Consider the following 26,351-nt stretch of genomic DNA (forward strand, 5'->3'; position numbering starts at 1 on the left):
GGGAGAGGGAAGGGGGAAGGGGTAAATTAGGGGTAGAAGATTAAAAGATACAAACTACTATGTATAAAGTGAATAAGCAACAAGGATATATTGTACAGCACAGGAAAATATAACCACTATTTTGTAATAACTTTAAATGGAGTATTATCTATAAAAATATTGAATCACTATGTTGTACACCTGAAACTAATATAATATTGTAAACCAACTATACTGCAATTAAGAAAATAACTTTATTCAGTTGCTTATGTGATGCCCTTTATTTTGTTCCCTTACTGATAATGATTTTACTGCCTTTGTTCAAGGTGATTCTTAGTCATAGATGGCAAGGTATATCAGTTTAGAAGATGGGAATGTGATAAGCCTCATACAAATGAGTAAAACATTTATTTAAACGTTTATTTTAAAATCTTAGGAGGCCTTTTAGAGTATAATTGTCAGGAGTTGCCAGTGAGAGTTTTTCAGTTTTCATTTACCTTGATCCCTCTCTCTCTCTCTCTCTCTCTAACATTTTTCTCTAACATCTACATGAATGCCTACCCCTTTCTACATGAATTAGCTTTTCTTCTGACTTTCTTTGACACTGACCTCCCCTGTCCGGCAGATTGTTCCTCCTTTGTCCTTCTTCCTGATTCCTAAATGTGGCAATCATTGACCATCTATTGTTCTTATTTTGCTATTCTTTCTTAGAGCATATCTATTTTCAAGACTTTAGCTACTGATTACATCACTAGCCCCGACTTCAATCCTTCATCTTCAAATGCTGCTAGGAATTCTCCAATTGGGTGTTTTGCCTATCTCAAATTCACTGTGTCTATTACCGAACTCATCTTTAGCTTGGAACCAGCAATCTTCTTCGGACTTCTCTATTTTTGACAGTGGTTCCTTAGTGATTCACTCCTCCAGACTCAAAAAGAAGAATCTTTAAAATGCATTTTCACCTTTTTATTTTGAAAGTGAAATATCTGCTGCTGAGTGGATAATGTGGAAACTAAGACACCGTCATTTCAAAGACATGTGAAATGGCTTCTACCAATATAGAAGATTTACTGAATAGTGTATCAGTTAATCCTAAAAGCCAAGTTGATAAAGAGATTAAACAAAATAGATAGTACAGAGCTCCAGACTGTACAATGCTTACTTGTATCTTTTCCTAATTTTTTACCATAGACATGAAGTATGTGTAATAGATATAAATAAATGTAGAATTAATAGTTGTTAACAAGGCCTTTTAGTGGTTGTGAGAAATCCATACTCTTTATACAGCAGATTAGGAAAAAATGTTTGTGTGATACCAATAAGATGCTGGATGTTACTTTTTTTTTTTTTTTTGCGGTACGCGGGCCTCTCACCGCTGTGGGCTCTCCTGTTGTGGAGCACAGGCTCCGGATGCGCAGGCTCAGCGGCCATGGCTCACGGGCCTAGCCGCTCCGCGGCATGTGGGATCCTCCCGGACCAGGGCACGAACCCGCGTCCCCTTCATCGGCAGGCGGACTTCCAACTACTGCACCACCAGGGAAGCCCCTGGATGTTACTCTGAGACATATTCATTGACATATTTTTAGGTTGAATAGATCCTGGTAGTAAGAAAGGAAGTTCAAAAGTGATCTAACTGGGACTTCCCTGGTGGCGCAGTGGTTAAGAATCCACCTGCCAGTGCAGGTGACACGAGTTCGAGCCCTGGTCCGTGAAGATCCCACATGCTGCGGAGCAACCAAGCCCGTGCACCACAACTCCTAAGCCTACGCTCTAGAGCCCGCGAGCCACAACTGCTGAGCCTGCGAGCCACAACTGCCAAAGCCTGCATGCCTAGAGCCAGTGCTCCGCAACAGAGAAGCCACCGCAATGAGAAGCCCGTGCACCACAAGGAAGAGTAGCCCCCACTCTCTGCAACTAGAGAAAACCTGTGCCCAGCAATGAAAACCCAGTGCAGCCAAAAATAAACAAATACATAAATTTATATATATTAAAAAAAAGTGATCTAACTACCCTCAGAAATCATTCCAATTCCTAGGCTATTCTTACATATAGACTCAACAATTTTCAAGTGTGTCTGGACTATTTTTTCACCCCCAACACTTACTAGATTATTCCACTGCCTTTTGGACTCCATGGTTACTGATGAGAAATCAGCTGTTAATTTTATTGAAGATCCCTTGTACATAAGTAGCTTCTCTCTCACTGCTTTCAAGATTTTCTCCTTGCCATTGGCTTTTGACAGATTCTTCTTAATGGGGTATGGTAACCTCTACTGCAAAATCAGATTACCTCACATTCATAGCAGGTTTTATGTTTTTAATCTGTGGCTTCCAACCCAATGAAGTTTATAGCAAAGAAACACTGGTATTAGTTACATAAAAAATAAACCTATGGACTTGATTCCTATTATGATATTTATAGGCAAAATAGTTAGTGGCCTGCTATTTCTCAAGGGTGACTGACACTATATAATTAAAATAACCATCTGCAAACTATTTCAAGTGGGAAGGCTTATGTCTTCTTGACTCTGAGAAGGTATCACATGCCACCTTTTTTCTTATGGGAAGCATTGAAAGCATTCCAAATGTAGTTGAGAATCCAAAAATGGGTTAATGCCTCATGTACAGGCAAATGATAAGACCTGAATACCACTTCTATATACAAAATCACTAATGAGTCTATCACGGGAGACTCTGAGAAAGGAATAACCTCAAACCACTTCCTAAAAGAGAATTAGACTAGAAATAAATGTGTTGGTAGGAAAATTCCATCCTCTGACATCTTAAATCTCCTCCTGTGCTCAGCTGGGAGTCTATGAAGCAGTATCACAATTACTGATACTTTTCCAGTAATTGTCTGAGGAAATAGAACCAGTATCACTGAACCAGGTGAGTTAGACGTAACTGTGCAAAAGGGTGAGGATTAAAGCACTTATTGTACAGATAAAGATGTTGTGTATCTTGCCATAGCTTTAGGACATTTGAAGAAGGTATTCATGGAAACAGACCCAAGTTAACTCTAAATAAATTCTGAAAGTCACTCCCATTACAACAGTAAAGAAACACTGTAATGAGTCCAATGACTCAAAATCCAAGCTGCCCGGTACAATTTGAGCATCTGGTATGACCTTAACTGTAAAAGAAGTACCCCAACCTAGAGGTTGTGGGCCTTATGGGACACTGATATCCCAAGAAAGTGTCAGAATTAGAGGATATACTTCATCTGTTTGTTGGGTGAATTGTGTTCAAAGATATAAGAAAAGAAAAAAAACCCTCTTATAAATAAGTTGATACAGATGGAAAAAACAGAATTAAAACATTGTTTGAGATCTAAGTTGTAGGTTTCATGGACTAGTACTCCACTGTGTTAATTAATTTGCAGCAATAAACAAGTCACCAACATGCAGGCTCTCTCAAACAATAAAAATAGAAACATGAAAAATAACATGCCGTTCTCATAATTTTTCTGTAAATTTGCACTACCAAAATTCCAAGTTATAAACAATGGTACAATGTCTGCAAAATTCACCTCTTTCAGAGTTTGAGAAACCATCCAAATTCAGAGTTGTTCAAATTTCTTGTTGCAGATGAATTAGCAGTTTGGATTTTATATTCTCCCTAGTATTAAAAACAGGGACTATGAAACAAAATATTAAGTGATAAAAGTACATTTTAATTAGTATTTATATAAATATTCAAAGTCTTCCTTAATATTTTTTATGTTGGTTTCTAATCTTATTTCCTTCTTCACAGGAAAAGATAAAACCCTGAATTTGGGAGAAATTTTTATTAGGTAAATATTCAAATGGAAGATGGGAAATCACTTGTCAGAAGTGTCTCAAAAAGACTGTATCAGGCAAGAATACAGGCAGCTGTGATTCTAATTAAGATTAGATCTTAAATATTTTGTTAAAAATTCTACCTAAGAAACGATACTTGCAATACAGAGAATATCGAGAACTCTTGTCTTCTCTGTCCCTGGATCCTGCTGCCTTCAGTGTTATGCTAAGCACCAGTCATTTTCCAGGCCAACAATTCTGATCCTCTAGTTACAAAATAAACCATTAGCTTCTGGATGTATTGGTCAGCATCTATTCATTTGCTAATTATTTTAGAACATTAACTGGTTCTTGGCCAAATGCTGATCCTGATAGACATTGTTCAGAGTGGGGTTTGGTGCCATGAACACTCATCTGATTGACTCCCAGGATGTGTGAGTGCTGGAAGGACTATTTAAGATTAACCAATCCAAAGCCACCATTTTGTTTCATGGGATGCTTTCCCCTGCCATCCAAACCTGAATGTATGCTGGTATAGTAGAAAGAGCCCTAGCTCAGCTATGAGGATTCCTGGATTCCAGGCCAAAATGGCCACAGATGTATTGTGTCAGCTTGATCAAAACTCCTCTCAAGCCTCAATTTTCTTCCCCCAAATAATGTTGGGATATGGACCAAACTTTCTCCAGGTATGGAGTCAGAAATTTGGGAAATCTCTCTGACTTGTTTCTTTCCCTCAACCCTCACATACCCTGGGATCCCCCAATCCCCATACATTCCACTTTCATTTCTCAGGATCCACCCCAGCCTCTCTACTTTCAGCACCATTGTCCCAGTTGAGATCTTCACCTTTTTCCACCTTGTAACTGGTCTTCCTTCCTCAGTTGTGCCCACTACTCCCTGCCTCATTCCACTACTATCCATTCTTCATAAAAGCTGCCCAGAGTGCTATTTTTTTAAATGAAAATATGATCACGTCCCTCCCTTCCTAAGTCTTAATTGGCTCCCTATTAACTTACGTGCTAATAATACCTAAACCTCTTAGCATATGCGTAGACTCTATTCCCTAATATTCCATTATTACCCTTTTGTTTGGTCTTCTTTCCCTTTCACTGTAGAATCCACATCTTACTGTTTACTTATCCATTTTCCCCTCAATAAACTCCTTGAGGACAGAGACTTTTTAAAATCAAATTCCTAAAAAAAAATCAAATTCCTATGGCTAGGACCTAGCCTGGCAACTGAAATATACTTGATAAATAAAAACTCAGAAGACTAGTCATCAGCACTTAATTTTAATTAAAATTGATAGTTTAGATTAAGAACAGGACTATAATAGTGTTTACAATCAACTTCTGAAAAATCACATTTATATAAAGGAAATAAAACAGGTCAGCAGAAGTCCAAGAAAGGTGCAGCTTGTAGTATTGCACGTGGATGAAATATGCTGTTCAGGGTAGCATAATACTTAGGCCACACAAGGCGAGGAGGAGACAAATACAGAGGACAAACCCCTAGTTAGTATTTATTCTGGATTCTCCAGTGAGCTCAAAAATATGTAGTATTTTTGAAACATTCAGCTAGAGCTCTTTACAAGGATGACTGTGTCTTCAACACCTTTTAGTTACAGCCATGCTTTTCATTCCAAATCATGCGCAAGTTTAACATACAGCTTCTACCTCACATAATGGGACATCTGTTAAATCAAAACCACCCAGTGCCACAGGCCATGGAAAGTAGGAAAGGGAATGAATTTCTATTTTATACAATTTTAGGGAATAGTACTGTGGCTATAGTTTACCCTTTCAAGCACTCTTCATTTTGGTCATTTATATCAGAACATGAAGAAAAGTGACAGTGAGTACAAATGGACACTAAAAGTAATTCCTAGGCTATTAGTAGAAAGTAAAATAAAATTTAAAAAAAGTCCCCTGCCACGTTCACAAAGGTGGCATAACTGTATGGATAAGAAAAAGGCTGTAAACTTATAGAAAAGATAAACTCTGGCTTCTAAACAAATTACAGAATTGACTTTGCCTTTACTCTTGAGTGTTATAGAGAAAAATGTAAACCAGTGGACCTAGTTACCAAAAACACACATCCTCCAAAGATGAGGGATGACCTTAAAGTCTGGCCTGAGCTAGTTTTGACTTCAAGTTTTCTCCGAGTTTATCCATGAACTCAAATGTATTCAAGTAGTCAGAACGCTTCACACTAATAGCAGAGGAAAAAGAAAAGAAGGAAATTTAGTTTGTCTTTGATCTGGTGGCAGGTAGAGGAAAAGTCCTACACATGCTACTTAACGTAACATTCTATTTATTTCTAGAAGAAAACTGACTAATGTGAACAAGCTGTAAGTTTATGGCCGATGACTGCATTCAAGGTTCAAGGGGCTAAACCAGGTTACAGGCAGTTGGAGCAGAGGCTGGGCCACACACACACTCACAGGAGGTTCCTGGCTATGCAGCTTTGAGGGTGAAACTGCCCCAGAGCTTCATTCAGACTAATGCCTGGGACACTGAAATCATCCCACTTCTTATTCCTCATTCTTAAAAATAATAGAACATATCCAGGTACAGTCATTCTTTTACTCATATCCCCACAAAATGTCACATGTCCTCAAAAAAAACCTTTTGTAAAAAATTTATTCATAAGTATTTTATTCTTTTTGATGCTATCATAAATAGAATATTTCAAATATGTTTTTCAAATATTTCAAAAATATAGTTTTGCTCCCACTGTGAATGTGATGGTTCTTCCATTTCCATTTTTGTTTATTGGTGGTGTAAGGAAAAGCTACTTTGTTGTTGCTTATTTATCTAGTATCCAGCTACCTCAGCCTTTTTTTTGTTCAATTGTTTGAATTTTATAGATATATAATTTATAACCTGAAAATAAAGACAATTTCATCACTTCTTTTCACATTAAACAAAAAAAGAAAAGCTTTAGTGCTCTTATTTCTACCTTTGTCTTACTTAAAAAGCAAAAGACAATAGACTGGCTATCTAATCCTGCTAATAGGTGCCTATTCAAATCGGCTTGGAATTAACACACCCATAGGAACATTTCAAACACTGTATTCTTGCTGGAAAGTTAAGATAAGAAAGATGTAGTGATGGAGTGTATCCCCATTACTGAGGTACACTGACCCTAACAGAGATCTCTGAGGACATATGGATGGGACATGGGATTGGTGTTAATTTTTAGTATTGTTTCTTGATGTGAGTCATAGTAGCCAACTTTGATTGAGGGAGGAATCCCTGATCAGCAGCTGATCCAGCTGGGATACAGGCTACCATGTTCTCAAAAAAGTCCTGGGCGATACATGGGCCCTCAAATATCTGACTGCTGGTTACAGATACTTAAGGAAGGGACTATGATAAACCGGACATTTTATACCTGCACTGCTTACTTTTCTTACTGTAAGTTGAAGAAAATAATAAAGAGGTGGAATAAAATAGTCTTGGGGGTCCCTTTGTTTCTAAATGCCTATAATTTTCTTGCTAAATTAAGCAGAATCTTGCCACCCACTTGATTGTAACTAGATCAGGGGTGAGCAAACTACAGCTTGGCCCATGAACCCAGTCTGGGCTGCAGCCCAGTTCTGTACACAGGGCTTGATTGGAACACTGCCATACCCATGAGCTTTTGTGTCACCACTGACTGTTTTCCTGCCATGGAGGCAAAGTTCAATAATTGTTGTATGTTCCACAAAGCCTGAAATGTTTATTATCTGACAATTTACAGATGTCTGCTGACTCCTGAACCAGATGAGAAATACTAATTCATGCAACTCCAAAAAGCACTTGATATTTTGAGTCCAGTGAGGACAAATGGTAATTTGACCACAGAGTTTAAGGCATCTGATACTTACTTGGGTAACCCTTTAATACAAGCAGCCAAGTCCTTGGTCATGAAGCCAGCCTCAATGGTCTCAATACAGACTTCTTCCAAAACCTTTGCAAAGAAGCTGAGGTCTTTATTGTTATCAAGTTTAGCTCTGTGGGCTAAGCCTCTGGTCCAGGCAAAAATGGAAGCTAAAAGAGAGGGAGAAAAAAAAAAAAGCACACTTCAGTCACACTGGTTAGAAATATTCCCAAGTGCCTCAATTCCCCAAAATAGAACATTTTGTTTGTTTGTTTGTTTGTTTAGGTAACTGACTTCATGGAATGCTATCTGCATGAGCTGTAAGTTTTAGGAAAGTTGTAAACATTTCACCAAATTAAAACTTTTAAAAAAACCTGCATTTTTGTAGAGGAAATGTTTTGGATTTTGTCAGACCTTTAAGAATGCACATATTCAGGGTAGGAATACATGATCCTCAAGGCATTTACAAATTTGGAAAATGTCACAATCTCTTCTACCTCTTGCCTGTATTGGTCTCTTCTCCTCTTTCCAGGCTGTAATCTGTTTTAAAGTGCTATCCCTAAAACCCAGTTAAAAGGATCTAACAATGTGGCTTTAGATTCTTCGCTACCTGTGACATTTTCACTGCAGCAGAGGAAAAGGAAAATGCTTGTTGATAACATTCTTCTCTGTGATGAATATTCTCCCACAAACTGGAAAAGCATATCTTGTGTATATTTTAAGAAACATATTAAAACAGTCCTTATGAGTAGAGCAAATCAGCTGTTTGGTGATGATTTTATACACAAGGCATCGGGCAGCCAAAGGAACACGTCTGAGCCCCTTTGGAGATTTCTATTCTGGTTGGAAATCAATGTAGCAGCAAACACTATCTTACCAATGGGGTTGGTGGATGTCTCCTGTCCTTTCTGGTACATTCGGTAGTGACGTGTTACAGTCCCGTGGGCAGCCTCTGCTTCTACTGTCTGGCCATCTGGACAAACCAGCACACTCGTCATCATGCCAAGAGAGCCATAACCTATGAATGGCAGAACGTGAAGTATGCGATTCAACTGCATAAAGAGCACTGGGTCTCCCAGAGATGAGAGAAAATGACTTTGTCTTTTTTTTTTTTTTTTTTTTCCGGTACGCGGCCCTCTCACTGTCGTGGCCTCTCCCGTTGCGGAGCACAGGCTCCGGACGCGCAGGCTCAGCGGCCATGGCTCACGGGCCCAGCCGCTCCGCGGCACGTGGGATCCTCCCGGACCGGGGCACGAACCCGTGTCCCCTGCATCGGCGGGCGGACTCTCAACCACTGCGCCACCACGGAAGCCCCAGATACCCTCTTCTTACTGCCATGAGGACATTTAGAAATGATGGAATGATTTGGGTCCCTTTCTAAGAACTCTGATTACCAGGAAGCTTTTTTACGCACCACAGAATCACCACAAAGCAACACTCCTTCCTCTGCTACATTCAATATAAACGATTTTGAGGACAGACGTAAGAGAAACAGAAGGAGGGTAAAGAAGGAGAACTGGGTAACTTCATTTATCTGACATAAAAGTTACCTTTAACCAGGTGGATTTACTGATTTTCAAACTGACAGGAGATGATTAACTTTTCATAAGAGAAAAAAAAAGTAGTACTTCCTGGGGGAAAGCAAACATAATTAAAGCTACCGCAAACATTCATCCGGGGAAATTCAGTTTACACAGCTACCCTGAGTAACTGAAGGTGGAGGGCAACTTGGTGCCGAGGAAATCAGGGAAGGGAGCATTTTTGCTCATTTGGTCCTTATCTCTGGCATGAAGCTCCTGGTTCCTGGAATTCCTGTGAAGAGCCCGGGGCTTCTTTGCTCAATTCTGTGTGTTTCAAGCTAAGCAGTAAACACATATGTCTTACATGGTGACAGAAGAGCCGTCCAGGCTGGCAAAAGGGGCATGATTTGCTACAGACTCCAGATGAATGGGCTCTCAGAGGGAGGCCCCTCGCTTAGGAGGCAACCCTGGGCCCTCTTTGCCCGAGTCCCCTAGCTTTTTACGTTCTCATCAGAAGGCAGATAAGGGTGGGGAGTGGTTTTCAGATCGGGCCACTGGGCTACCATTGGAGGCAGGGAGGCTTCAAGTGGGGAAAGGGCTGAGACATAAGCCATGTCAGCCTCTGAGGCTGGAGCCGGGAGTCTCAACCTACAAGTTATTTCCCTGTGCGTCCCTGCCAGAAGTCGCCTACCCAGTCTGAGCTTAATTTCCTCATCTGTCAGCTGAGAAGATGGACCAGGATGCCTTGCGGTGTTAACATTTCATGACTTTTAGCAGCAAAGGGCTACAGAATCCCCCTTTCTGCATCAGAGTGCTAGCAGGGCACGACCTGTCTGCTGCAGGCCAAGCCCACCTCCACTTGGTTCTCCATCTCCTTACCTTGGGCCACGGAGTCCGACTGCACATCCCCATCATAGTTTTTACAGGCCCAGATGAAGCCTCCTTCTGATTTCATAGCTTGGGCCACCATGTCATCGATGAGCCTGTGCTCATACCAGATATTCTGAGCTTCAAACTGAGATTTGTACTGCCTAAGAAACAAGAAAGAAAAGAGAACAGCAGACAGAGAAAACTGGTTTTGTTGGGATACCATGTGCCTCTCCAAAGGAGTCGGGGTGGGGCTGGAAGCAGCACATTTTAGTTGAAGCAACACAAATTTGGGAACCAGACAGACATGGGCTCAAATCTCTGCCCACTCATTTTCTAGTTGTGAAACCCCAATTTCCCCTTCTGTAAGGGTGATTTCATCCACTCTGCAGAGATGTGAGAATTAAGCAAGACAGTGCAGTGTTCCAAGTACTACTTTTACAGTTTTCAATACACCACTTATGAGATTCAGCTTACTTTAAGAATGTAAACGGGGAGAAAAAGATTACTTTACTGCTCAATATCATTCCGGAAACTAGGACAGCTTCTAGGTTTGCTATAGATAGGTAGTAGAAGGAGGAATTAAAATGTCTCAGGAAAGATACCTAAAATCCTAGCCATGGCCTGGATGCTTCTATCTAAAAGGGAGGGATGTCATCTTAAAAGTCAACAAGTGCTCAGGTATTGATGAACTCAAAGTTGTTATAAATGTAGACTTAAGTTCAAATGACTCCATTAAAGCAGAGTTTTATTTTATTTATTTATTTTTAATAAAATCAATCAATCAATCAATTCATTTAAACTTTTTGGCCCACGGCTTATGGGATCTTAATTTCCCGGACCAGGGATTGAACCCATGCCCTTGGCAGTAAAAGCGTGGAGTCCTAACCACTGGACCACCAGGGAATTCCCAAAAGCAGAGTTTTAAATCATAACAGTGGGCTTCAGAAAGAATGGAAATGGGCCCAAACTCAAACTTACACCCATGAAAAATCAGAACTTTCTATCACTAACAGGGTACCTTTACTCACACATTAAATAACTGTGGCCTTGAAGAAAATAAGCGTGGGGCCTTTATCTGAGAACACATTTCCCTTCTAAAACCAACTCAAGAGTTTCGTTTCACTCCTGTTAAATCTCAGTTTTGTCCTTATCTGAATGGGACAGTGATACTTTTCACTCAATTTGTCCCACAATCAAAGGGATAAGCATACAAATTCTGTATCATAAATGCCAGCTTATGTGACAAAAAAGAAGAAAAAGAACTGTAGTTACTTGTCATATATCTCCTGAAAGATGTCTTTAAAACGTCCATCATATTTCTTTAGAATAGTGTTTTTGGTGCTCAGATACAAAGGCCAATTCTTAGACAGAGCCATCAGGAAAGAACTGTGTGCAAAATCTTCGATTGCTTTATCTTGATTGTACATCCCCATGGCAACACCACCACGCTCTGTGGGGGGACAACAATGAGGGAAAAAAGGATGGTAAACAGGGTATGGTTGTAACAAGTCTATATACACCCACCACCCCCAAAACACCCAATTCCCAGCTCTCATGTCTGAGTCCAGGCTTCAAACTTCAATATTCCATGAGTTCCTGAGACACATAATCGGAGGAAAGTCAGTTCTAGGTAAGGACATTCTAACTTGTTCTGAAAGGGCAACATAAATGAGAAAAACATGGTCTTTAGGATCCTAAAGTTCTTGAAATACCAAAAGCTACTGAAACGAACCAGAAATACACTCAAGAGGTGAATAATTTTTAAACTCTCTTTTCATACTTTAAAAATTTCAAGCATGTTTTTAAAACTCTAAGTGTGAACTCAATCCTCAGCTACTGAGAAAACTTTGCATTTCAGATACTGGATGAAAATTCTTCTAATTTCCTGGCGGATACTGAAAGTTCATCCTGTCATTGGTAGAAATAATTACGCTCCATGTAATCACTGGTGTTTCACAGCTCTTATGTTTTGGTTTTTTTTTTTTTTGTGGTATGCGGGCCTCACCGTTGTGGAGCCTCCGACGCGCAGGCTCAGGGGCCATGGCTCACTGGCCTAGCTGCTCCGCGGCATGTGGGATCTTCCCAGACCGGGGCACGAACCCGTGTCCCCTGTATCGGCAGGCGGATTCTCAATCACTCACTGCGCCACTAGGGAAGCCCCCACAGCTCTTATGTTTGAACTTTGTTATTACTGAAAGCTAGAACTTGAATCTGTGCCACTGTGCAGGGCCAGCTTGGGCTGAGGATGTTAGAGTTGCTGAAACTAACAGAACTAGATTCCATTAAAATGATATGATTTAGAGGAGGCAAGGAAAACAACAGTTACGTAAGTTTTGAGGTTTTGTTTGTGTGAGTGCTTTTAACAACCGTAACAGTAGAGAAAGAGGGTCCTCTGTTCTTTTAACAGCTTTTGCGGGGGATTTGCCATAATGGACCTTAGAAGCAGCAGGATGGGGGGAAAGAAGAAGCAAAAAACCCAAACATTCCACTTTCATAGAACGACAAGAAGAAAACTTCAGCAAATAAATAATGCAGCCATTTTCTTTTTTTTTTTTTCTCGCCTTACGCGGGCCCTCTCACTGTTGTGGCCTCTCCCATTGCGGACAGGCTCCGGACGCGCAGGCTCAGCGGCCATGGCTCACGGGGCCAACCGCTCCGCGGCATGTGGGATCTTCCCGGACCGGGGCACGAACCCGCGTCCCCTGCATCGGCAGGCGGACTCTCAACCACTGCGCCACCAGGGAAGCCCCAGCCATTTTCAAATACAAACCCTACCAGAGCCAAATTTTTGGGGCTATTAATGTTTAACTTGGGCACAACAGACTCCTGTCAACCTTCCCTCCATGTTTTAAGAGAGACGCATAATTATCTACTTGCATTTCCAATTATCAATGTGCATTTCCAATTAAGTGGCTAGTTCTTTTTATGCCTTTAGCAATGCCACAGGAAGCCATGGCATTGATTTTGAGTCCTATGGAAATGCTGTAGATTCAGGTTGTATTTTTAGGCAGCCATACAATTTTCACAGAACTTAAAAAAACCAGTAATAACGCTGTCTAAATGATCTGCCAAAAAAATGAAAGACGCGGCTCATAGTGGACTTACACATACCTGTGAAGTTATGTACCAGGTATGTCGTTTTGGGGGACCCATCGCTTGGCGTGTAGGATATCTCTACTTTTCCAGGCCCTGGGACAACAAAATCGGTTGCTCTGTACTGTATGGAGGAAAAAAGGCATATTAAAAAAACAAAAAAACCCTCCACAAAACCCCAAAACTGTCCTAGCTAGTTAGTGGTAGTACACACTAGAAATTAGTGTTTACCAGGTGCCTACCATGCACGGGGCAGTTTTCTGAGTATAGATATGGGTATGAGAGAGAATAACAAAGTATTTCCCCTTATGAAGCTTACGACCTAACAAAGACATACAAAAGAAGTAACATTAGAGCTTTCAAATGTCAAAAGGGGGCACAGATGAAAGATGCTATTAGAAGACAGAGGGAGAGGAATGACTGTATCCTGTAGGTCAAGGAGTCTTCCTATATGGAGATAATATATACTAGCTGTAGCACTGAAGATGATGATGAGAATGCTAAGGCCTGGTTCTCACTAGATGACGTACTTTAAGTGATTAACTTGTATCCCTTATTACCTCATTTGATTCTTCCATCAATCGTACAAGGGAGGAACTGTGATGTAGTGGAAATAATGCATCTAGGGGCAAAAGACTTGGGATCTGGTCCTTGGACCTTCAGGACTCCGTCTCTTCATGGTAATCACTGCTACTGATAACTCCCAGCCCAGGACCTGTCCACGTGAAGCAGTCATTCTGAAAGCAGCTGCAACAGGCTGATGACCCTTAGGAAAGGGCCTGTGGAGGACAGCTACCTTTGTCATGGGTATGGAAAATGTGCCCAGCCCACACTAGGCTTATGTCAATCTTTGCTGCCTTGTATCTTCTTCAAGGGCTTAGATTAGAATACTTTCAGAGTCAGGTACCAGCCGATGCCAGCCAAACCTATTTGTATGTTTGTGTAGAATAATACTAATGACAGCTGGTAGAAAAGCTGTCAGATAACGATACAGATTAAGTATCCACTCTATGCAGGATATTTCTGACATATAAAGTCCTTCACTATGGGTAGTAATTGAGTCCCGTTTCTCAAAAGGCAGAAACCGAGGCACCAAAGTACAATAAATGCTTTCTAGAGGTTTGGAATTTTCAATATAGACTTTAATAAATAGAATGACCATTCTTCCAGGTGATTGATGCCAAAATAATAATTTAAAAAAAAAAGGAAAAGGACAGCACTGAATTCGTAAGAACTTAAGAGTGGTGTTCCCAGAATTAGTGAGCTTGTAGCACTCCCATCTGCATCCCCTCTCCTGGGCCTCTGAGAGGTATCTGTGAAGGGACTGGCCAGGATGAAGGGATAGTCTGAGCCACACGGTAGAACAAAGTGAACTACCCCTCAAGGACCGACCTGGTGACCCTGCCCCTAGGAACAGAGAATGGTCTGCTCTACCCATACTATTTTTAAGGATGGCTACATCAAAGCCTCTGGGTGTCAGCATCAGGGAGTCTTGTTTTTAAGGCTCTTTTAAGACATAAGCTGTTTTCTATGAAAGTCTAAAACTTAGTTTCGACACAAAACTTTTATTTTGCTTAGCTGGCAACTTTAAATTTGGCAACAAGCCTACTTGTATAGAAGTACAGAAACAGTATTTTTTTTTTTTTTTCCCAAGCAGGAAGGGAATGTTTTAAAGAGACTTTTCAACTACTGGGTCAGTTTTTCCTTTTATGCATGAAACGATCATGTTTAATATAATCTTTGGTAGTTCTCAACTCTGTCTGCACATTAGAATCACCTGGGGAACTTTAAGATGCCATGGAATTCAGATTTAGCTGGTGTGGGGTGGGACTCAGGCACTGGAATTAAAACAAACAAATTTTTTTTAAACCGTGAAGCAAAATACAACAAACACCAAAAAACCTGTAAAGGGACCTTACTGGACAGCCACAGGGTTTGGCTGAACCACTGATTTGGCCAAACCACAGGAAATTATCTAAATAAAGATGTCTACATCATATGGTTTAATCTAATAAAAAGATAAGGAAGAAAAAAACATGCCTGAAAAACATCATTTGTGTTGAGACAGGTACCTGTCTGTAAGTTTATCTGTATTTACTTTTTTTTTTTTTTTTTTTTTCCGGTACGCAGGCCTCTCACTGTTGTGGCCTCTCCCGTCGCGGAGCACAGGCTCCGGACGCGCAGGCTCAGCAGCCATGGCTCACGGGCTCAGCCGCTCCGCTGCATGTGGGATCTTCCCAGACCGGGGCACGAACCCGCGTCCCCTGCATCGGCAGGCGGACTCTCAACCACTGCGCCACCAGGGAAGCCCTGTATTTACTTTTATCTAAATGTATACATACATTCATTTCTCAATTCTGTACCTCACTTCGTGGGAGCAGATAAGATAAAATAAAGATAAGAATAAAGCACATATAAATCAGAACTGCTGGGCAGTCAAAGCCTGTGAAAAAAGAATATGGAAAAATCAAGTTATGCCAACACCACTTACTTGATCGCCATAAGCATGACGACCTATGATGATGGGTTTTACCCATCCACTCACAAGCCGGGGGATATTTTTGCAGATAATAGCTTCTCTGAACACAGTGCCACCCAGAATATTTCGGATGGTGCCATTTGGTGATTTCCACATTTGTTTCAACTTGAACTCCTCCACCCTCTTCTCATCGGGGGTGATGGTGGCACACTTGACACCAACGTTGTACTTCTTTATAGCTTCTGCAGCATCCTTGGTGACCTGGTCATTGGTGGCATCACGATTCTCTATGCCTAAGTCATAGCTGGGAGGGAAAAATGTAAGCGTAACTTTCCAGGCAAACCGACAGGAGATTCTATCCCCATGCACCACTCTGTGCATGATGATGGCATGCAGGGGCTGCCCTGCAGAAAGTGAAGACTCCATACGTACCCAAATCTGCCAAGTTTTAGCATTAGTGTATCCTAGACACAGAAGATGGCTGCCAACTAAAAAAAAGCACCAAGAAAGGCTGGACTGCTAGGCCACGCATGCCTCCCCATGTTGTGGGAAGCTGTCTAGAAGGAAACTAAATGGAAACGACTGCGCTCTGCCCTGCTGCCTGCTCTTCACCATAGAGGCAATAATAGCACACCAGCAACCTTTCTGCAGGCTGCCTTCCGCAAGATTACCGTAAGAATGCAAGCCCAAACATTAAATTTCCCTTAGTAAATATCGTGCTCTAAAAATAAAGGGGTCAGAGGGTTTAAAGGGTTTCTAGTATTTTGGCATTGAAGTGTTGGAGTTACAGATGAGACGGACACTGCCAAAAAAAGCTAATGACCCCTTCATTAATGACAATTAGTCATATGAAGAACCTTCCCCTAAATCTTGGGCGAATCTCTTTCTTCTGGAAACAAGCCTGCAGTTTATAGAATAAGTCACGGAATCCAGCAGTGGTTTTATATACCCCAGTGAATTATAGCTTAATACACACCGACACCCAGACTGCAGGTTTATTCAGAGCAGGAAAGAATGCTGGTTGTCCATGAAGTATAGAAAAAGACTGTAAAGCTTTATTTAAAGTATATAATAGTTTGCCAAAAGCAGGAAAAACAACAGTAATGAACAGTTTATTTTGTTCTCCAAGGCTTTAAAAGTTTTCCAAGTTTTTTCAGCTTTCAAAACTTGCTGAACCGTTAAGCCTCTAGATTTCTCGCTTCAGTTCCTGTATTTTCCTTTCCTTAGATATCCCAACTTGTGATGGAAATGCAAAAGGGAATCCAATCTTACAATGTATTTCCAAATAAAAATAATTCCAAACTGCTTTGACTGTTTTGGCTTCCTCCCTCCCCTTGAGGGTGTACTGTACATTTGCATTAACCAGACCTCCTTAGGAGATATCCTTCCTTCTTAGTCTTGTAAGGGGTCATGATGACCCACTACTTGCTTTGTACGCACAGATGTGGATTGTGTGTAAACTGTCAATACATCATTTGACATACAACCCTTTACTCAAAAACTTCCTTAACTGCTCTTTGACCTCTAGTGGGCAGAACAGTCCCTCAAAGCTTTCTGAAAGACTGTCTCCTGGGTTATAATCCTCAAATTGGCATGAATAAAATTTTCCATTTCTTTCTTAGATAAGATTATTGGTTAATTTTTTTTCATCGACACCTACAAAGCCACTGACTTTCTTATCTTATGGTTTAGGGAATGCTCAATATCTATAAATGTCTACTCCTAACTCAAACAAGCAGTGTGGTCTGCAGAATTTATGTTCGTAGGAAACATTTTTCATCAGAAGAACCTGCCAGCAAATTAGTGGATTTTTTGCTTCTCTTTTTAACATTTCTAAGCGAAAAGAATGAATAAATGGCCTCGATTACAGCCTAGCCAACAGAAAATAAAACAAATGAATCACTCCACTCCCCTCAAAAAGAACCAATCATGTAATAATAATAGCAATTTTGGAACAATTTACACTTAAGTTTAAGTCTCTAAAAATTCTTTAGTCTTTAGCCAGTGACTCTTTGCCTTCTAGGCATAATGACTGTCCTTTAAAACTCCTTATGCCTCTATACTAAAGCAGCTCAAAAGCATCTTTGCAGCTACTATACTGGGAAGAGCTCTGCAAACTCACCTATTGTCATGTAAAGTGTTTGTAAAATGCTTCTTTAACCACTTGGATGATTTTTAAAAAAACTTTAATTAATTAATTAATTAATTAATTTAGGCTGCATGGAGTGTCTTCCTTGCTGGGCTTTCTCTAGTTCTGCTTAGTTGCAGTGCGAGCGCTTCTCATTGTGGTGGGTGGCTTCTCTCGTTGCGAGCAGGGGCTCTAGGCACGCAGGCTTCAGTAGTTGTGGTGCACGGGCTTCAGTAGTTGTGGCGCACAGGCTTAGATGCTCCGTGGCATGCGGGATCCTCCCAGACCGGGGCACGAACCCGTGTCCCCTGCATCGGCAGGCGGACCCTCAACCACTGCGCCACCAGGGAAGCCCCCCAAATACGTTTTTTAAAAAAATTTTATTTTTTTGAGGTACAATCTCTTTTTATTCTGATTACATCTTCCCCCAAATACTTTTAATACAGGGCAAAGGCTCCAATCTCCAGGACACAAATGGTTTAGGGAACTTCTGAATGGTCGGGGTTGTATTAGATAACGTCAAGAATTATTTCTGTGCTACAATTGTATGAAAAGGGTAAAAGACAAGGAATGAAAAGGTTACAGGGTCCACTGACTAGTTAAGTAGAGTGACAGAAAATACACTAACCTTCTGAAGGGACAAAATTGTGTTAACTACATTCTTAACCGATTAACAGAGGATGTAGCTCTATTATTTTCCTCTCTGCAAATAATACCTCGTGCTGCTCTTGGCCACTGATTTATTACAAATAAAACCCTCACAGAAAATAGAGGCTTGGAAAGACCTGAGAATTACTTTGTTGCCATCATAATTCTTCTCTTCTGAAAAATGACAAGTTCACTGTTTCTAGTATTATGTTAAAATTAAAATAGAAGATTCATTTGCATATATATTTGAAACCCAGTCCCCCTAAAATCGAACTCCCTTACTGAGTTTATGATTAATCTGTCTGAAACTTTATCCCCTTGCTGGTTCCCTCTGACCTCAATCCTGTGCTAATTTAACACTAACCAACCAGAATCAGATGACTAAAATTGCTATTATAGACAACATTGTTAATGACTAAAATTGCTGTTGTAGATATCATCAGTTACTACAAACTCAGGTTGTTTCTCCAGGTCAAGATGAGCTAACAGACCCCCTAAGCCATGAACAACCTGGCCAGAGAAGGTAAACAGGACACATCCCGACCCACTGAAACTAACATTTAAGAAATGTCACAGAAATTTCACAAGCTTCTCAGTTCTTCCCCTTTAAAACTCAAAGACCAATTTGGAGTGGATCTAAGACTTGTCTCCCACTCCCTTCTTGGCGCCTTGCAAATAAACCCTTACTTTGCTGCAAACACCTACTGTCAGTTTGGCTTTCTGCACCAGGGGCACACCAGTTATCCGTTCATTTGCATATAAGCTTACCAAAAGCTTTATACACAAGATACAGTGGTATCTATGTAAAACGACTTATAACCTGAAATCACATATGCTTTCTGACTTTGCAGCTTGGAAGAGTGATTCATTTACCTGTGCAGGTCCAATTCCACATAGGGAAAAATAAGTTTCTCTTTAATCAACTCCCAAATGATTCGTGTCATTTCATCTCCTTGCATCTCTACTACAGAACCGCCTTGGATTTTTTGAGACATTTTGACTTCAATGAACCTTCAAGAGGAAAAATGATAAGACACATATCTCATCATTTGCCTCATTACCATGTAAAAACAAAATACAATTTGGTGACTACTAAAAGAACAATTCCTAACAGCATGACTGCATAAAAAGCTAATAATAACAATTACATTAACCATTTGAATCGAATATGTTTGCTGTATAAAGCATTGTCACATGCTTCTCGTGTGGTTTCTGAATAAACACTCACAACAACCCTGTAGGATGGAAATTATTTTTCCATTCCACTTTGCTAAAAGAAAAAAAAGCTTTCGTAAGGCCATCCGGCTGGAGGGTCGGGGAGCCTGAGCCTGTCACATGCCCTTAATAATGTAATCATTATTCTTGACTGTTGGTTTGTCCTATAAAATGAGATTATTTCCACAATATCATGTTTATTTGAAAACCTCTATCCAACTCCTCATTTTACTGGGGCCTCAGGAGGAGCAGAATGATGTGTGCTACTATTTCCCCTCTTTTAAGGGGCTGTTTTGGTTAAAACAACTATCCTTGAGGAGATTCAACAAGTTCTAGTGACCCATTTTAAAGGAACTTTAATTAAGTCCTTTTAAAAGTGAAAGATGAAGAATTCCAGGTGGAACTATATTCTCCTAGAGACAATAATGGATATTGAGGATGTCACACTGAATACAAAGTGATTTCTCAGTTAGAGAAATCTGTACGTATAGAGAAGGACTACTGTCCAGGACATGCCCCTGTCCTGTCCTCGGTATCCCAACCCCTGGACTGTTCTTCTGGCTGTTAGTGGGCAAAGACAAGCTGCCAGTGGGTGGGACAGGGGATTGGAATTGTTCCAGGAAGAGGTGTCTTCTTGGGATGTGGGAGGATGCCAGATACAAATCAATCTGATTCCCAGAGAGGGCAGGGGTACACCCTTTGGATGAGGCTTAAAGAAAGGCATGTTTCCTGAGAGGCAGAGGAGGCCCTGAGCCTGCTAAATGTTCCCTTTCATGGTGCTCTAATGGAAACTTTTTTTCTCCCCTAGCAACATAACTGCAGATTGCTTTTATTCTTTTAAGTTATGTCTGAGGACTGGAAGTCAGGAGAACTGACTAAAAAAATTATGAAGAGGCCTGTAAACAGTATTTCTTAAAGAGTTAAGCTAAAGTAATTTGGTCTTTAAATTTTAAAACATAATGATTAGTAGACTGTGAGCTTCAATTCCTCACCACAAGCCAGGATATATTCCTAACCCCTAGGCCCATTTTCACTTCCCAATTTCTAACTCTGGGATCCTGCTTATTAGTATTAGGAGGTTCTCTAGACCATTACTGGGGAACCATCTGGAACTCAACTAGAATAAAAAAGTGAACAAACTGGTGTGAATGAGTCAGCTACTTCCCATTTGTAATTTCAAGTATAATTTAAAGTACAGCTTAAAGTGTATGATTTAGTCATGCTGATCCCACTGTCACATCTGTCCTTGTATTTAAAACAAAATAAAAAGAGGCAGAAAACTTATCTTAGTTGTGATACATTTCTGAGGCCATACTCCTACATAGTATTACACAAGGGTTATGCTGGTTATTTTTCTTTGATGGCAAATACAGTTAATAAAAGGTCATACATCATACTTGAAATTTCAATAATGAATGACAATGCTTTTTAGTTAATTATTTTCTTCTCAATTGAAAAAACACTTTCTGCAGTAATCTTCCTATATTTCATAATGCATAACTGAAACATTTCATGTTTTCTTCACGTTACTTATCCATTACATTTTTACTATCTTTTCACTAAAAAAGTGAAGCTTTATTGTAGATCTTGGCTTACTACAATGTAGGACACTATTTTATTTCTTCTAGAGTTGAATTCCATGCAGTGAGCATTAGACATCACTGAATTCACTTTCTACCCTAGTCCCTCAGATTTTCTGTCTCCACCCAAACCCTGACTTCAGAAGGAAGACTTTTTCCAACAAGCCAGTTCATTTATTCTGAAAGCAGCTGAATTCCAATCTCCTGACACATGTGCAATGCTAGAAAATAAACCTGGGCTAATACAAAGTAGTCGAAGAAAGAAGAGCTGCTCACCCTGTTTAATTTTATTTTCATTATTCCCAAATTTTTAGCCACATTTTTTGGGGGGCTGAGTTCATAAACTACATTAATTTCTGGGCAAACTCCCCTCAAAATCAGTCTCTTGCACAGAAGACTAGACTGAAAGAAACAAGGAAGCAAGTGCAATTTATTGTTGGAAATATTCCTGACTCACTCCCTTGCAGTGGCTCCGACCACTTCCAAGACCTCCCAGACCAATTAAACGCAGTATTGCCATATCAAAGAATGGGAGAAATTGCTAATTCTCACCTTTACAACTTCTAATCACCCCAACTCCTCTCAATCTTGCAGACTCAGCTGAGTGCAGTTTATCTCCTAAAACAAATCAAAAAAGGGAAGAGAAAGGTAAGGTACAAGGCACTCCTGTCAGGAGAATTTAGCTGATTTCAACACGGGCCAGGCAACCCGGTTTGTCTGGTTTAAAGTACAGTGCTGAGTGTACCCGGCGGGGTAAAGGGCAGTTTTAGGTCCGCAGGCACCTTTCAAATAAAGTAAATATCTCTGCACACACAGGAGGGTGCGTCCGTGGGGAGTCCCGGGTTCATCGTCCGTTATCTAGCCTTGCGGTTTGCACGTCCTTAGGGGACGCTGTGACCACAGGGCTCATGGCCTGCATGCGTCCTTGTGGCCACCTGTGCAAGAGAGCTGCAACCGAAGCTGGCTCGGTTTCTCCTTCCAGATCTCCACGCCCGCCCCTTCCCTCCCAGGTGCCGGGACCTTTAAAACCCGGGCGCCAGGAGCAGGCCGAAGGACGCCTCCCCCAGAACTCGAGATGCCGGCGGCGGCGTGGTTTCCTCCACCCTCACTCCGCCCCCGACCGCCAGCAGGTGGCCTAGCGAAAGCCCCTCGCCGCCCCACTTCAGGCTCCCCAGGCGGACGCATCCAGCTCGCCGCACCGCTAGTCCCAGCCGCCCAAGGTCGATGCACACTCCCAAGTCCTCCAGCTCCTGAGGCCGCACGTTTTCTTCCCCGTAAACGCAAGACTTCGTCTTCCACGCGTCCCTGCATCCTCCCACCCCGATTTTCCTTTCTGTTGCAGACCTGGCCTTCCGTCTGTCATGGCATGCAACCGTTCGCCGCCCAGTTTTCGTCCTCCCTTGCCTAAGAGCGGGCCTTCTACACATCCAGGCATCCAGCACCTTCTTCCTCCCCATTTCCTTTTCCCACGCCCAATACCTGGATATTTTTTCCCCTGTCTTGCGACCACGACTCGCCGCTAAGTTGCCCCTACCATACCCAAGATCTGAGCTTCCTTCCTTTTTCCCACTCCAGCTATTGACAGAGACTCCCCACAAAAGACAGGGGCCGAAGACGCCCCTCGAAGCCTGCGGTTACCTGCAGGAGGTACGCTGGCGATGACCCGGGAACGCCACAGCCCTCACACGCTTAACCCCACAAGCGCACACCCTGGCAATCCCAGCTATGCTCCATTTGTTTCGGCCTCTGACACGGCCTCCGCAGAAACCGAGAGCTGGGACGCCGGCGCTTCCAGGCTTTTGTCCGGACCCAGGCCCAGCCCCCTCAGTCCACCTCCCGGAGCTCCGCCCCTGCCCTGCCGCCAATCGCCGCGCGCTGACCCTCTGAGATGGGCGGGGCCAGGGGGCCAGGGGCGGGTCACGAAAGGCTAGGTCGAATTCCGCGGCGAATTCCAAGCGCTCGAGGTGGGAAAGGGCTTGCACGCCTTTGGAGTCGGCCGCCACTCCTCCACGGCGGAAGGACGACATTGCCACCTGCAGGCTGGGAAGCAGGGCACGCCTGGGCTTGTCTTCTGAATCCTCCGCCGCGAAGGGGCCCCCAGGGGTTTGTAACAACCTAGGGCCAGACGGAGTGAGTTTCCACGTCTGCAATAATGGCAAACCGGGGACGGCGCGGCTCGGACCGATCCCCTTCCCTGCGCGCCCCGGTTGTGCGGTAGACTGGAACGTGCTTGGACAGGGGAAAAGTACCCTGGGCAAGCGTGACGTCGCTTTGGGGGCCTCGCGCAGCTGGAATGCAAAGGGTTGAACAGTTGCACAAGAAGGCATGCTACAGTACATTTCCGCCACCGCCGATGACTAAGTCTTTAGAGCTTCTGTATCTATAATTTCAATTACCACTGCGTACTATAAATAAACGCAGTCGTCATTTGCATTAGAAGATAAGGATAATGAGATTATTATCTGGGTTCCAGAGAAGTTCAAATAAAGATCGGAAGTCTTAGAGAACAGTGGATTAAAAAAAAAATTCTGTCCTCTGCAGGGGATTATTTTTTGTGTATTTCTTACTCTTGAAAACATGGAAGGCGGGGGAGGAGTATTTTAGATCGTGATTTGTAGGATAATCGCATTTGTGGTCCAGGATTCAATGCCCCCAAATTTATTTTTTAAAATTATCTCTAATACCGGGTTATTATTATTACTCTTATGAAGGGTACGATGCGAGGTGCATTTTGGTCACTAGAGGGCACTGGTATTTTTCCCAAGAGAAAAGGAAGAAGGAAAGCATACACAGCCTCGCGCTTGTTGATTGAGATGGATTAACTGAAAGTAGCGGTCATTTCCATTTAGTCCTATAGAACTGATTATAGAGGTGTATGGTCTTGTATTTTCATCTCTAATTTGAGACTCCAAATCACCTGAGATTGTAAATTTACTCTATATTATATCAGGCTCACGTTATTACCCCTTGTCCACTATTAAAATTATTTATATTCATTCTTGTTCCAGAAAGGATTTAGGGCAACCTTCAAGATACATACAGTATAGCACGACAAAGGACATTGAATATAGGTGAGGAAAAGACAGAATAAACAGGAAATTGTACAGAACCAAGGTGAGTTTAATCACAAAACGTATTCCATCAAATCCTAAACAGTGCCAAAAGGGGGCTACAAATTTGGTTCTAAGCCAATGTGGGAGGAAAGGTAATAGCGTTACCTTTCTAAAAATCTAAAACATCGTTTCCTAAGTCAGTGATGTAGGAAGTACTTTTCAACTGAAAAGTTTTTTTGTAGATCCCGAGCAGTGACTTATATTAATATATACAGATATATGCTACTTATGCTGATAGCTCTCATACAACTATAAAATAACAAACTTATAGACAAAATGACTAGAAGCAAAACTATAAAAAATATATTACCATTGTCAACATTAATTAAATGTAACAATGTTTGGCTGAAATTAAATTACTGCTTGCAATTTGAATATGAAACTCACTGCTTACATTCTGGTTGTTTTGAATTTAACTTGGCTTTTCCACTGGATGCCATGTGAGGATTCATTTAGAACACCAGTCTTCCAGACTCATAGACATAGAGAACAGACCTGTGGTTGCCAAGGGGGAGAGCAGGTGGGGTTGGAACGGATTGGGAATTTCGGGTTAGCACATGCAAACTACCATGTATAGAATGGATAAACAGCCAGGTCCTACTGTGTATCTCAGGGAACTATATTCAATATCCTGTGATAAAACAGATTAGAAAAGAGTATAAAAAAGAATGTATACACCTGTATAACTGAATCATTTTGCTGTTCAGTGGGCCATCTTTACTGAGCTATCTATTCTGTTCATATGATTCCCTTGGTCTAATTTATACCTTATTGTATGTTTATGAAATATTAACGTCACCAGGCTAACTACAAGAGGGGGGAATTTTTTTGCTTGTCTTTGTTTTTGTTTCTGGAAGGCATAGACTTGAGCATGTTCACGGGTTAAGGAGGAAGGGGTCATTGGAAAAAGAGAGGTTGAAGAGACAGCACAAACTTCTGTAATAGGGAAGACACTTTGTACTCTATTATGAGTTAATCACTAAAGAAATACTGCCTGTAAGCTTAAATTATACATAATGGCCCATCTCTGGGAATCCTGCCTCCCAGGTAATGAGCTTAGCTAAAATACCTTTGTTTAGCTCACAGGCAACATCCTGACCAGGCGGACCTGTGGATGACTGCAGGGGAGGAAGAAATTAACCCATCTCCTGTGGAGGCTGACTGGAAACAAGAAATGTTTGACTTCACTCCCTCCCCTTTTAGTATAAAAGAAGCCTGAATTCTAACTCAGGCAAGATGGTTCTTTGGGGGCACGAGTTCACCATCTTCTTGGTTTGCTGGCTTTCTGAATAAAGTCGCTTGCCCCAACACCTCGTCTCTCGATTTATTGGCCTGTCGCGCCGCCAGCAGTTGGAGCTTGGACTTGGTGGCACTCCCAGGGGAGAGAGGAGAGACTGGATTGAGAGCTGGGAGGATTGAGCAGGAGATGAGACTGTTTTCTCCCAGAAATGAGGGCAGGAGTCAGGCCAGGGTGGATGTGAAGGCAGGTAAATGTGATTGGGGTGGTTAGGTAGTTAGGGACCGCACCCAATACCTCGGCTATTTCACTCAGGTAGATGAGATTCTCTTGCTGAGAATGATAGTGAAGGTGGTGTTGGTGCGGAATAGCAGTAGTGAGGAATGGAAGAGGAAGTTGACTGCTGACTCCTAGGAAGATTGCTGAGGGGCTCAGCTAAGGGTGGTGACTGGCATTGATACTGCTATCAGCCTTCAGGCTTCGATGCTACTCTCCAGTGGCTGAAAAGACCCAGCTCAAGGAGAAATGGGTGGGAACTTGCCAAAACTCTTGGGGGAAATGGGTCTGCAGAATTTAATTAAAACAGCGCCTCACTGTGGGTTTCACTTCCTTTCTGACTGCCCCTGTCAAGTCCCACAATCCTGTCAGCAGGTTTTGGTATGTTCTCTTCAGCTAATGGCAAAACACTCTAGCAGGACAAAATGATGGATAATGCTAGCCAGGCTGAGCAATACGGGGCTTGGTAACTTTATTTGCGCCAGTCTTTGCAACACAAAACTTGAGTGAAAAAAATAGCTATAAACCTAACATCACTTATTTCGGATTAGACATTGTGCCAAATGTCTAC

At 41.8% G+C, this 26,351-nt stretch overlaps 1 protein-coding gene and 1 long non-coding RNA gene across 2 annotated transcripts; one reads left to right on the plus strand and one right to left on the minus strand.

The window, feature by feature from the left end:
• Positions 1–5,030: 5,030 nt before the first annotated feature.
• Positions 5,031–23,403, minus strand: IDH1 (isocitrate dehydrogenase (NADP(+)) 1). The gene is made up of 10 exons (XM_059051754.2): positions 22,793–23,403; positions 21,707–21,772; positions 19,233–19,370; positions 15,596–15,887; positions 13,123–13,228; positions 11,284–11,461; positions 10,021–10,172; positions 8,499–8,639; positions 7,629–7,791; positions 5,031–5,968 (listed from the first exon to the last, which is right to left on the minus strand). Exons 3-10 carry the CDS (start codon positions 19,352–19,354, stop codon positions 5,878–5,880), a joined length of 1,245 nt encoding a protein of 414 aa, XP_058907737.1. The 5' UTR covers positions 19,355–19,370; positions 21,707–21,772; positions 22,793–23,403; the 3' UTR covers positions 5,031–5,877.
• Positions 23,404–24,194: 791 nt separating this feature from the next.
• LOC136793716 (uncharacterized) lies at positions 24,195–25,575 on the plus strand. The gene is made up of 2 exons (XR_010839335.1): positions 24,195–24,268; positions 25,347–25,575. It is a non-coding gene; the product is annotated as an uncharacterized lncRNA (long non-coding RNA).
• The last annotated feature ends 776 nt before the right edge of the window (positions 25,576–26,351 follow it).

The sequence above is a fragment of the Kogia breviceps genome, chromosome 2 (assembly GCF_026419965.1).
Source record: "Kogia breviceps isolate mKogBre1 chromosome 2, mKogBre1 haplotype 1, whole genome shotgun sequence".
Classification (NCBI taxonomy): Eukaryota; Metazoa; Chordata; class Mammalia; order Artiodactyla; family Physeteridae; genus Kogia; species Kogia breviceps.